At 39.7% G+C, this 11,875-nt stretch overlaps 2 protein-coding genes across 2 annotated transcripts; both read right to left on the reverse strand.

The window, feature by feature from the left end:
* Window positions 1-655: 655 nt before the first annotated feature.
* Window positions 656-2,285, reverse strand: LOC125767928 (uncharacterized). The gene is made up of 4 exons (XM_049434902.1): window positions 1,485-2,285; window positions 1,322-1,409; window positions 1,100-1,232; window positions 656-1,002 (listed from the first exon to the last, which is right to left on the reverse strand). Exons 1-4 carry the CDS (start codon window positions 1,558-1,560, stop codon window positions 925-927), a joined length of 375 nt encoding a protein of 124 aa, XP_049290859.1. The 5' UTR covers window positions 1,561-2,285; the 3' UTR covers window positions 656-924.
* Window positions 2,286-6,842: 4,557 nt separating this feature from the next.
* On the reverse strand, window positions 6,843-11,540 carry LOC125767908 (histidine-rich glycoprotein-like). Its single transcript, XM_049434875.1, has one exon. It carries the CDS (start codon window positions 7,937-7,939, stop codon window positions 7,007-7,009), a length of 933 nt encoding a protein of 310 aa, XP_049290832.1. The 5' UTR covers window positions 7,940-11,540; the 3' UTR covers window positions 6,843-7,006.
* Between the last annotated feature and the right edge of the window lie 335 nt (window positions 11,541-11,875).

Here is an 11,875-nt window from a genome sequence, read left to right on the forward strand (position 1 = left end):
AGTTGACAGATGATAATATATCCTTCTAGATTTTTTATACTTTAATTTGTGGTTCTTAGGAGCTTTAAAAATCTGTAGAACCATCAATTAAATTGTAAGAAAGATATGCAACAACAACCTCAGTAATCAATGAGACAGCAACTAGCTAGAAGGTTGAGGACATGATCAAAGCCATATGTGTGCTACTTAGCGATGTCCTTGATATTTTCCAAGTAAGTTTATTGTAAACATGAGCAATTTATACTTTAACAAGAGTTAAGTAATGAAGCGTAACTAAACTTCCTTCAGTGGTATCAAAATCAATGACCTAGTTACTATCAACGAGTTAATTCTCTTTCCAGCCAACCATGTACAAGTATCCAAGGATTTTTCTGAGTTTTCAAAATTAGCTACTATATTGAAGACCGTTTGTAGGTACTAGTGATGGGTAAACTATAACTCACCGTAGTCAATTTTGATTTTTAGTCGGAGTCGGAATTAATTTTTCATACGTGGAGTCGGAGTGGATCCACGATTTCACTCCGGATTACACATAGCTAGTAGGTACATGAAATGGAGGCAAAAAACAGTATTTAGCAATACGATCAAATCGTTTTTTATGTAATGTGATATAAACGCTTAAATTCGAAAAACTTGATAAGTTCATGTAAAAGCGTTCAGTATTCAAAATTATAAGAATTTTATTTCCCGACTTTGTCTGCCTCATGGCTATGTCGCCTCTTTAGTACAATGTTACAATGTTACACCAATTCATAAAACTTAAAAAATTTCCTCGAACATCAAGTTCTGTTTTAAAATTGATTCAAAAATCACAAACACTGTAAGTAAACCGTCTCACTGGAATAAAACATTTCCAAAACTGTTAAACCACAAGCTTAAAAGCTACACTTCCTGTTGATTCAACCAATCCATAGTTACAGCTTTTTAGTACACCAGTTTTAGCAGCAGTATGGTGATCGCACCCAACATGCTCCAGGTGATGGCGTTCAGCTTGGACGAACCCTAAAATCAGCGGCATGTAAATAAAGGCAGTCGCAATAGAAACCATCAGCACCCGATGGACGTCAACCACGCGGGCGTTAATTTCTTAATACCATACCGAGTAACTTGTCGAAACGGATGACGAACCCATCCCGTTCGGGTACTTGTAGATCGTTGTCTGAGCGAAACCATTTTTGTCTCGCTGCGTATCTTGCGAGACTATTTCCGGATTGCCAAAGGGAAACTGTGGCCTGCAACGAGGGAGCACAACATGATGTGACGCATGTAAATTAGTTCATCGTTTGTTTTAATGCTTCATTCTTATGTCTCTCTTGCTTACGGTGGAAAATTAGGAAAGCCTTGAGGTTGCTGTGGATTTCTGGCCACTCGCACCAAGCTACCTCTGTTGATGTCACTCGGAAGATCATCTGTATGAACGATATGCGCATGAAAACACTGTTAAATAGCTTATCAAACAACTTCGTAACGGGCGATCCACAAACCTGCGGCACTAGTCAAAGCGATAATCAGCGAGACGCACACGGGCAGCAGCGCGCACTTTGTCGAAAACGAAGCCATCTTGACGTGACCAAATCGGAAGAGAAACTGAGCATAGTTTTATGCGAACGCGAAACACAAAATTCGTTCCCCTTCTCTTCCAAAAACACGTATGTATGATTAACGTGTTCCGACGGTTCGACCAGCTCACTTTTTAGCACTTGTATTCGTGAGCATTTTGGCTATGGACAAGCGGCATCGTACTGTTTTGGGAGCTGCCCTACTGACTCACGCAAACTGCGTTGTTATCTGAACCACCACCAAGCATCGTTGACCTGCGGCACACGGTTCTTGTCGGTTTTAATGCTGGACATTTAGCGTTCAAACAAGGTGCTGTGTTTTTCTGTTCAAGGTTCATGTTTTACGCTCTTGCGGAGAAGGGATGCCCGGTGACCGGAACGTAAACAAAACACCAATACGGACGTAAGTTTAGCATTACGCATTAATAAGAGATCTGGCGGATTGATCTTGAGCATAATATGTACAGGTGATGCAACTACTACCACTATGAAATCCAAAGCGAACCGAAAACGAACTGGAAAAGAATGAACGATCAAAATAAAAGCCAAGTTAACTGGTTTTTGGTCGAGCGATCACGCACTATAGCAACGGTGTGCATTTAGTTATGGACAAAATTTTACCCGTAGCAGTTAGATAACATCAAACAGTCTGCGAACAAACAGTGAGTCAAGCTTTGTTTTAGTCATATCGTTTAACAGTAAGCACCATTGTTGTCTCAACCAAAAAGGGAGCATTATCTTTCATTTCTGCACATAACTCATGCAAAGTGTAAGTAAAACCATGTTTCGAGATAAAAAAATGCATGACACACCCTTGCAGTTACTTAGTCACAGAAACATTTGCCGAAATTATAATACTTTTTGAACAAATGAAGCTATCAATTCGTGGAGTCCAAGTCTGGAGTTGTGGAGTGGTGGATCAAGCTTCTTGGAGGTCTTAAGCGGAATGGTAGTTGGGGCCCTAAAACTAAAGATTCTCGCTCTGTCGACAACTTTTAATTAGAGAGTTTTATTTTACATCAGTCGATTATGAACGGTCGTGGGGTACCGTCAATACGAAAATACTGACCAGGGAAGAGTTAATTTTGTAAGCCCTAATTGACACCCTTGAAAACCCCAAAAAACCCGTGGGATGTTAATGGGTGGGAGTCTTCTGGAATATTCTATCTGTTCTATTCGGTTTCATTCCTTATTAATATCATAGAGAGTAGATTCATTTTCTGTTACGCATCAGAACGTATTGGCAACGTAGTGCAAACCATTCTTCTGATATCAACTTGCTCAATCACTTTCGTTTTTAAGACCCCTCTGACCGACGAGGTCGCGGATTCCACCTAACGTTAGATCTGCCATTGATTGAACCATAACTTGCGTTATTGAAGAGGGTTGTACCCAATAAGTAGTAACAATAACCAACCGATAATTATAATTACTTGCATAGTTCTTTGCTCCACTAATCTATGAGCTAACGAAACTTCAACAATTTCCAATGCAATGATCAATATTGACTCAGCATACTATAAACCTCTAGAGTTCCGAGAATATCAATATCAATTGAGAATAAGAATAGCTACATGATTCACACTCTGACAATCAATAATTTATAGAAATAAAATTAGCATGAACATTACATGCAGCATTGCTTACTGAATCAGTATTTCCGATGAACGACGGCCGAAGTTTCCACGATCGCGCTCTTCCAATTGAATTGTAACGCATTAGCCGATTAGCACAAACGATCCAACAACTTCTTAATTACTTGCGCGTGATTTGCTACACCCACAGTTTTGGCGCAAAGAGTCCATCGACGACGTTTTGAAATCAGAATCGTTGACGAAACTTTAGAGAGCAAATCGGCTGCTGATCAATAATGAATAGATATTTAAACCTCCGTAGGTACAAGAACAGCATTAGTAATATAGATTAAGAAGAAGTCCTAATGATTCTTTCCCTGAGCATTGTCAAATGGGAAAAGTCATTGTCAATCATTGTCAAAAGGAAAAGGAACGATTATCAGGCAATTTAAATTTTGTGTCAATGTTTGGTACTTTTCTGACACACCTCGAAACCCACATTGATGATACGATTATTGCAATATCGTCAATCGTTTAAAATAACCTCCTATCGTGAGGAGGTTTCAACCGTCGATACGACCATAATTGAAACAATCACACATCTTAACGTAATTGTGCCCTATGGAAATGGAGCTTTGCCAGTGCACGTAACACGACACACACGACCAATAAAATTAATCTATTGAGCTTGAAGATAAACTACATAAGCTAAATCCGAAAGCACCTTGCTTATCACTAACCCTTATAGGGGCTTATATGCAGCCACTACACTACACGAACAAATGATAGTCCTCACTGACCTGCCTCAACGGTAGCGAAGCATATTAAATGTCCAACGATGATAACGCGGCTTTATCGTTGTGGGTAACAGTGTCCTCTTAACCCAAAATACAACACGATTATGGCCGCATCCCACAAGAGCAATGTAATTAAGAAAACGGAAACACACACACACGGTCAGGACGAAAATAAAAATTCCCATTTGCCATGCTGGTAAGGAACACGTACCGGCTCCGGAAAGGCATAAACATAATTGCGATAATTGAAAGAGAGCGGTCTAAAATCTAAACCACTCAGACGCTGGTAAGGACACTGGACGCTGTGACATTTTGTTCTAATTTTCTAATGTCTCGGCCCGTTCGTTCCTTGGCACCGGCTAGTTCTAGTGGCAGACGGATGCAGTTTCGAATTTGTCATGCCGTGAGGATGATTTTTGTCCAAATGAAACACAAATTTAATTTCACCATAACACGTGCCCGTGTATAAAAGCAGTTGGAACACATACTCGACCAAACGTCAGACTGCAGATGGTTTGGGGGAAAATATAAAACGTGCCATCCTTAATTGACAGATCATTTAATGCTTGGAGCATGTGACTGCCGAAAAATAGCTTATCATTTGACAGGAGAGTATATTTGGCGCATGTTCTTTTTTATATTTAGGCTATCCTCTTAGACATATGACCCACAAAAACTTTTACGTCATTTTGATGAACGATGCTCAGGTAATAGCTATTTTCTCGTATAATGGTTCCCAAGCCGTTTTTGAAGTATTGCACTTTCACAGCCACATCACACACATGACGACGGAACATGGCGTTCGGAGGAATCCCAACAGTATGCTCAGGAATGAACCAGACCATAGCTGCAGTACTATATTTATAATCATATTTCCTCCTCCTTACATGCGATAATACACAGGAGTCTTTATAAGAGCTGCAGAATACCAGAAATTGTACCTCCCCGAAATGAACCAACTCTTCCTACCAACTGGACAGTTGACTTTGGGACTAGGTTAAAAGCGTCCCTGACGGGTCACCAAAATCACACCAAAAAGCACAAGCACATCTACACCAGACACTTACACCAGTGACCAGTGCTGCAGTGCGCAGTGTGGTGGTTGTTGAAAATCTCGCCACACTACCATCAATGGTGAAAAGTATTCCCCAATTCCTGCTCATCCCGGTTGACACTACACTTCCAGGACAGGAGTCCCGAAATTCCTAAAGATCGCCTGGACCAGAACCGTCCAGAAAATGGATATTCCTGGTGTGATAAATGTTTAATTTTAATTTAAACTCCTTCAGCTCTTCTGGGAAAAACAAGGCCCACGGTTTTGCACGGTGACTAGAAAGTGCTTCGTTGTGCTTTTAATAATTTGGTCAATTGACCGTACTCCGTAAATCGAGCGATTAATTATGAAAGCACTAGTCACTGCCGGAGGAAGTCGGTCGGCTTTGGTTCTGTACAAGTTTGTCTCACTCTCGCGCTTCAAATCGAATCGATCAAAACAGTGACAGCATGATGGGACGAATTTTCTACCACTAATCAGGATTATAGTGCATGTAGCTTAAGGAATGTAGACATCCCGACGCACTTGCTTGTGGATGCGCGAAATTTAATGTTATGCATACATCAATCAGTGGACAGTTGTGTAATATCTTATGATAATTGAATCTGTCATATTTGATGATGCATGTTTGGCATTCTGTCTACGGAACTGTAGGTTTATCCTTTGTTCAACATATGATAATAATCGAGTTGCCTTGACTATAGGTACATTATTTACAATCAATTTAGCTGAAAAAAGATTGAAAATACATGGTATGTATCTATTAATATAAATTAAATCAATGTTTCGTAGTATATGCAAGTATATAACATTCATGTCTGAATTCCTTTCGATAAATCAAACTAAACGATATTCTGCTGAAGGTCAGAATTTGTACTTGTTTGAAACTTCAAATTATACGAACTCTTATTTCAATATCTACTTTACAACAAGCATCAGCCTGAAAGTATTAATGTTTTTAACAGATAGAAGACGACTCTTCAAAACTCCAAAATGAATAAATATTGCATACCTCTAGGGGCTCACAGTACTGCATTACATTATTGTGCATTATTATTACATGTCAACAGTACAAAAACCCAAAATTCCTTTCAAATAGGTGTTAAATAGAGAATGGGACTATGTTTGCAACATTGAGTAACTAATTATAAAAAATAAAACATTTAAATGAATTTATGAATGAAATTAGTATAACATTAAATGGAAAACCAACATAGAAAAATGAAAAAAACCAAAGAAGTTTCATTTAGTTGGTATATAAAACACAAAAAACAACCATTCCTTTTGCTAATTGATATTACTTTCTCAACGTCTTTAAATGCATTCACTTCTTGGTTCAAAAATAAAACAGAACAAACCTTCCACGGCGCTACTTTTACTACCGGAAAGCCATTAGCCACTTTCAATGGCCAAAGATTATTCGACTCGCAATAGCAGCAAATCCCAAGAAGCAGGTTCTCCCCATAATGAAAATATATACTACAAATCCGTCCTCCACATCCCACTGCCACCCGATCTGCCGATGAAGGTGCATTCGCTGTACGCAACCATCAATAAATCATAAATTATTATGATTAGGAAATATTTCCTACGTCCAATGAAATATTGAATTTGTTTATTACCGTTCGCACTCAACAAATTCCGTTATGCCGTAAGCCGTAATCTCCCCTCCGTAAGCATACCTTACTTGCAGTCGCGCACAATGCCCACCGCCACAGTGGCCGGGACTAGCGAAACAAACACCGAATCGTACAAACAGTTTAATTTTCTTCCGACACTTTCCATTGGATAAACCCACCAGCAAGCTTACAGTTTCGGTTAAAGAAACGGGAACGAAGGTGGGAGTGAGCAAGAAGTGTTTCTGTAGGACAAATAATTTATTACGCAAAATGCACAAATGCCTCCTTTTCTTACGCAAATGCAATTTCGGCAGCCTATTTAGAGGTTGATTTTTTTTGTTGGTTTTGTTTTCTTTCTATGTTTCTCGTCTCGTAATGGCAGAATGTTTGCATTTTACGCTACTTAAGGGTGTATAATCTTGTAACCACGTTCACCCAGCCCGGTGTGTCCATGCTTCTGACCGTAGCCCGAAACGTCATAATGGTGTTCCTCCTGACCGTGCCCATTCTGGAACGCACCGTGATGTTTGTCGTACGAACCGTGCTGCTTGCTGCCCGCCTTCTTGTGTGAATTTTCCTGATGTGCCCGATCCTCGTGTCCACCCTTGGCATGCTGACCGGCTTCGTTCGCGTGTTGTTCGTGGGATGAACCATACTTCTTAAACTGCCCTGTGTGATCACTTGTGTCGTAGAAGACGTGTTCCTTCTTGTACTCATCCTTGTGGTACACGTTGTGGTAACCCGTCGTCTTGGAACCCTTCTTGTGGTGTTTCTTCTCATGATGCTTACCACCCTTGGTACGTTTCGCTTCCGCATGATGATCATTGTAGTGCGAACCTTCATCGTGATGCGAATGCTTCCGATCTCCATCGTGTGCGTAGTGTTGCTTGTGATCTTCCTTTCCATAGCTACCCTTACTGGCATGATCTAGCGCGTGTTTCTTATCGTACCCGATATCCGATTTTCCACCCTTTTTCGCGTGGTGATCTTCATCGTACGAAGAACCTCCTTCCTCTTCGTGATCATGTTCCACCACACGGTACGCTGCATGATCATCCTCATCTTCGCCACTCTCAAACAAACCCTTACCCTCATGATTTCCACTGTCTTCAGCGTGATGAACGTGAACCGTAGGGAAATATTTCGTCTCCGTTAGCGTTGGAATCACCGGCAGTTCATCGAACGGTGTACCGAGATGTATGGAATGTCCCGGTGAACGACTGAAGTAGTAATAACTGGAAGCCCCTTCGTCTGTAGATCGCTGCACACGCGGAGCACCGGCCACTAAGCCAACTACCAAACAGCCACAAAACCACAACATCACACGTAATTGCATCTTGCTGCAATCTGCTGCACCTGCTTTAAAATTACACCAAAATCACCACTCAATAACACCCGCCCGTACGATCACACCTTCACGATCGATCAGAATAGACTACATCTCGGACGATCGGTAGCACCGTTTCTTATACCATTTAACGTTAACCATGCCTAATCGTAAGCGACCAAAAAGCTTATGCGACGGTTAATCGGGCGGGCTTTAGATTTGCCTTCGTCTTCATGCCTGAACGCGCTTTTTCTCTCCTTTTCTCTCTACGCCTTTGGCTGTTAACACGAGAAGGGCACAATCTCAGCATCACTCAATATGCATGACGGATTTTTATTTTTTTTTCTCTGGGAGGTTTTTCGCACATTATTTTCAGTTGACAACGTTTTATTCGGCCACAGAGCATATACTAGCCGAAAATGTTCACACCTGTGTTTGGTGTGGTTGCGGAGCCATTTTGCTCAAGGCCCTTTTGTGGTGTTTGTGTGTACAGCGTGTGGAAAATCATTATCAATGGCACTTTTGGGGAAACTCCGGTAGTTTCTAACGAATAGCTTGCCTGAATGATTCTTGAATCGATTGAAGGTTGCCTGTGCGGTTCTTGAATAGTTAACAAAGAGAAAAAGATTTAAACGCAATTATAAGTGAAGATCTTGTATTGTACAAAAATGATGATTCTCAATTTTCCTTGCTAGGCTGCTTCCTGTTTAAAACGATGGTTTTTTGGTCTTTTGTGCAAAATCAATGCTAAACAGCAACAATAAAATCAATTCCCCGTTCCGATACTTTAGCAAATTTGTGTTTTTATGTAAATCCTTGGAACGCATTTATTTATAGCTCCATTTTTACTCTGAAAAGTGAGTCTGTTATTTCATCATTTATATATATTAATGATTTCACCTGACCTGCTATTAACGGATTGGTTTCTCAATTATTACAGACTTTAGGAACACAGTGAAGAATGTTACTTTAAAATTACATTAAGGAAAAGAAACAATGTTGTTCTTAAGAATATTTCGTAAAAAGAGAGAGTGATATTGTAAAAATACTTGGAAAAACTACAAATCTCTTTGAAATTCATTCTTACCAAATTATGTACGTTGGATAATGTAAAACTAAACACATGATTAAGATATGAAATGTTATAGTAGTTGATTGAGTATAAAATAATAAAAACTTAAAAGCAGAAATGGTTCAAACCATTACGACATTACTTTACACCACTCAGGGTAAAAACCCCCAATCAGGTCCCTCCGTATCAAATATTTTTGTGTACATAATATTTTTGGAAAAAAACTAACTTCTCATCTAATACCGAAAGCTTATCTATTCTTCAAAAATATTTCCCTCTGAGTGAACTGATCAAAGTGGAAAATTGCATTCAAATTTTAATATTTTAAGCGCTCATATATTTATTTCACTACAATTTCGTTATAAAAAAAATATATATTTTTATCATAAAATATATAAACTTTCAAGTCAAAAGCTACACTTCAAAGTCATGTACCATGTAACACAAACCCCCAAAAAAGCACCCACCCAATGTCTGCCGTGCTGGTATTAAAACATTAACTTCACACAACACTTGACTCAGCAAATAATCGTAATTTGTTGCATTCGTCCCACCCAAAAAACACAACCCCGTCCGGTACAACATTAGCGATAATACTCCCCACACCCGGGAGGACGGTCGGTCCCGATTGCTATAATGTTGGCATGCCGCAGAGTCACTCGTAACAGGATTAACAAATACATTTTCTCACCTCCAAATGTTCTCTCCGGGTTTGAAGTCATTCTTTAATGTTGCTTAATGCAGTACGCGACAAATTAAGCACGGCAAACCATTTCGGCTACTGTGACGACCAGATTTCGTTGCTCTTTTTGTTGCCCACAGGACAACAAACAACCGGCAGGAATGCAAGCAACGGAACACGCTTGTACTTGTGTGCTTGTAACATAAAATCTGGTATGTAAGTGGGTTTTTGCCTTTTTGCTCCGGCAAAGTTTCATTCGGTACCGTATTTGTTCCATTCGAAAAAAGAAGGAAACAAACAATGCAAGAAATTTTCCACAGTATGTGTCGACAGTCGCAAGAACCGCTGTATGGGTGTATTTTGTGGTTGAGGACATTGCCACAGACATCCTTTTCGTTTGCAACTTCACAAAGCTAGTGGCCATCGTTTTCAACCAACGATTGCATAGTGCTTTAAAGAAGTTGGAAGTTTATTCATAAACAGCTCCACACATACATCGACTTAGGACAATAAAGACACACGACGAAGAAAGAAAAACGCAATAGGAAATGCATACCAAAAACCCAGACGGTGCCGTATGCCGCGGTTTCGCTTCGTAATAGAATTTAATTAGCCACATGGGTGACTTTTACCTTTAGCGCTGCCACAATACTACACCCGAGACATGTCTTAACGTGACGTGGTGGAAAAATCCTGCCATTCTCGAACGACAAAGTGAACCCTTAAGAAAGCGTAGAGGAAGAAAATGGAAAATAAACCCCCACAATACGCACGAGAGTGTGGCAATATCTGTTTCCCGCTCGATCACAACAGCTCGTCGGTAGCAAAAATCTTAATCAGTTTAATTCAAACGAATAGTTTCGCAAAGCAGTTCATCTCTTGAACGTTGATGAATATGGATGCCGTCTGCTGGATAAAGACCGAACCACCATATCGCTTACCGATCACGGTATGGCCGGAAAAAAACAAAACCCCCTATCGCGAAACGGTCCCCATAATCTAATCAAGCGGAATACATCTTCGTCAAATGGATCACCATTACGGTGCGGTGCAAAATGGGGTGCAAAACGGAAGCATTCGAATGGAAAACAAAAGCAAACATCATCCTTTTTGGGGCGTTTTTTTTCCTTTCGATTCTTGTGCGCAACATACATTTTCTTTCTGCATGATTTATGCTACATTTTCACACAACATTTATGAGATTCGTCAGGACAGTTAGAACAGAACGAGGTTCGGTTTGTTTCGAAGAAATCATTCATGTATTCTAGACACCGGTTTCTCCGCACTGGGTTAGAAATTATACCGCGCGGACGCTGTAATTCGCGGACGCTCGACGGTACGCGGGCGTTTTATGATGGTGTAGCTGGTGAACTTTTATGAGCCCGGCGAATGAAGAAGATGGCCATCCATCCTTTAATGTCCGTAATTTGTGTGACAAGAGAAGAATTACATCACCTAGCGACAATGATTTATACGACCGTGTGCGGTGAAAATGCTTGAAGGATGTAAAGTTTGCCTTGCCTCGAGCAATTTTGTTTTATGTTTTGCTAATGAAAGGTGCTTAGTTAGGTAAAATAATTGCCGGAGAATTTTCCTTTCTTTTCATGACATTTGTGTTTTTCCGATCACTCACATTAACTGGCGCTCTACGCGAAGTATATTATTAGTTCAGTTAATTAATACTGAAATTATCAAGTTCTCATCACCGTGTTTGTTCGATGATCGATGATCGATGATCCAACAAAATATAATTCCAACAATTCAACCATACGTATCTGATAATAGGAATATCGATCATTTAGTGAAGATCATGGCAGAACAATCTTAATATTGCAGAAACATACTTCTGTTTATTCACAACTAAAACGATTCAATCAGCAACCAAAAACGTTATATCCCCTTTCTCAATTTGCTACTTTATTTTATATTTCCATATTTTTTAGGTTTATTACATTATTTTGTTTAAATTATAATTGTCCTCTATTTTATATGTTATGACCATTGTTTCTTGTTTGCAACACGTGTTCTATACTAGCGGTCTCTTGCGGAGAGTAGCCAAAACCATTGACTTACATATATCGAGCAGTGATTGGTGATAGAAAATTTATGTATTTTTACTTTAAACATCTTGAGATTAGTTAAGTATATTTGTTCGATTAAGTATGTTAACTTCAATTGAGCCAAAATCATA

The sequence above is a fragment of the Anopheles funestus genome, chromosome 3RL (genome assembly GCF_943734845.2).
Source record: "Anopheles funestus chromosome 3RL, idAnoFuneDA-416_04, whole genome shotgun sequence".
NCBI lineage: Eukaryota > Metazoa > Arthropoda > Insecta > Diptera > Culicidae > Anopheles > Anopheles funestus.

Coding starts and splice junctions, on each gene's coding strand:
- LOC125767908 (XM_049434875.1), bottom strand. CDS start 7,939: ATGCAATTACGTGTGATGTTGTGGTTTTGTGGCTGTTTGGTAGTTGGC.
- LOC125767928 (XM_049434902.1), bottom strand. CDS start 1,560: ATGGCTTCGTTTTCGACAAAGTGCGCGCTGCTGCCCGTGTGCGTCTCG. Junction 1,233..1,321: donor GGCTTTCCTAATTTTCCACC/GTAAGCAAGAGA, acceptor CCCTCGTTGCAG/GCCACAGTTTCCCTTTGGCA. Junction 1,003..1,099: donor CCGTTTCGACAAGTTACTCG/GTATGGTATTAA, acceptor CGCTGATTTTAG/GGTTCGTCCAAGCTGAACGC.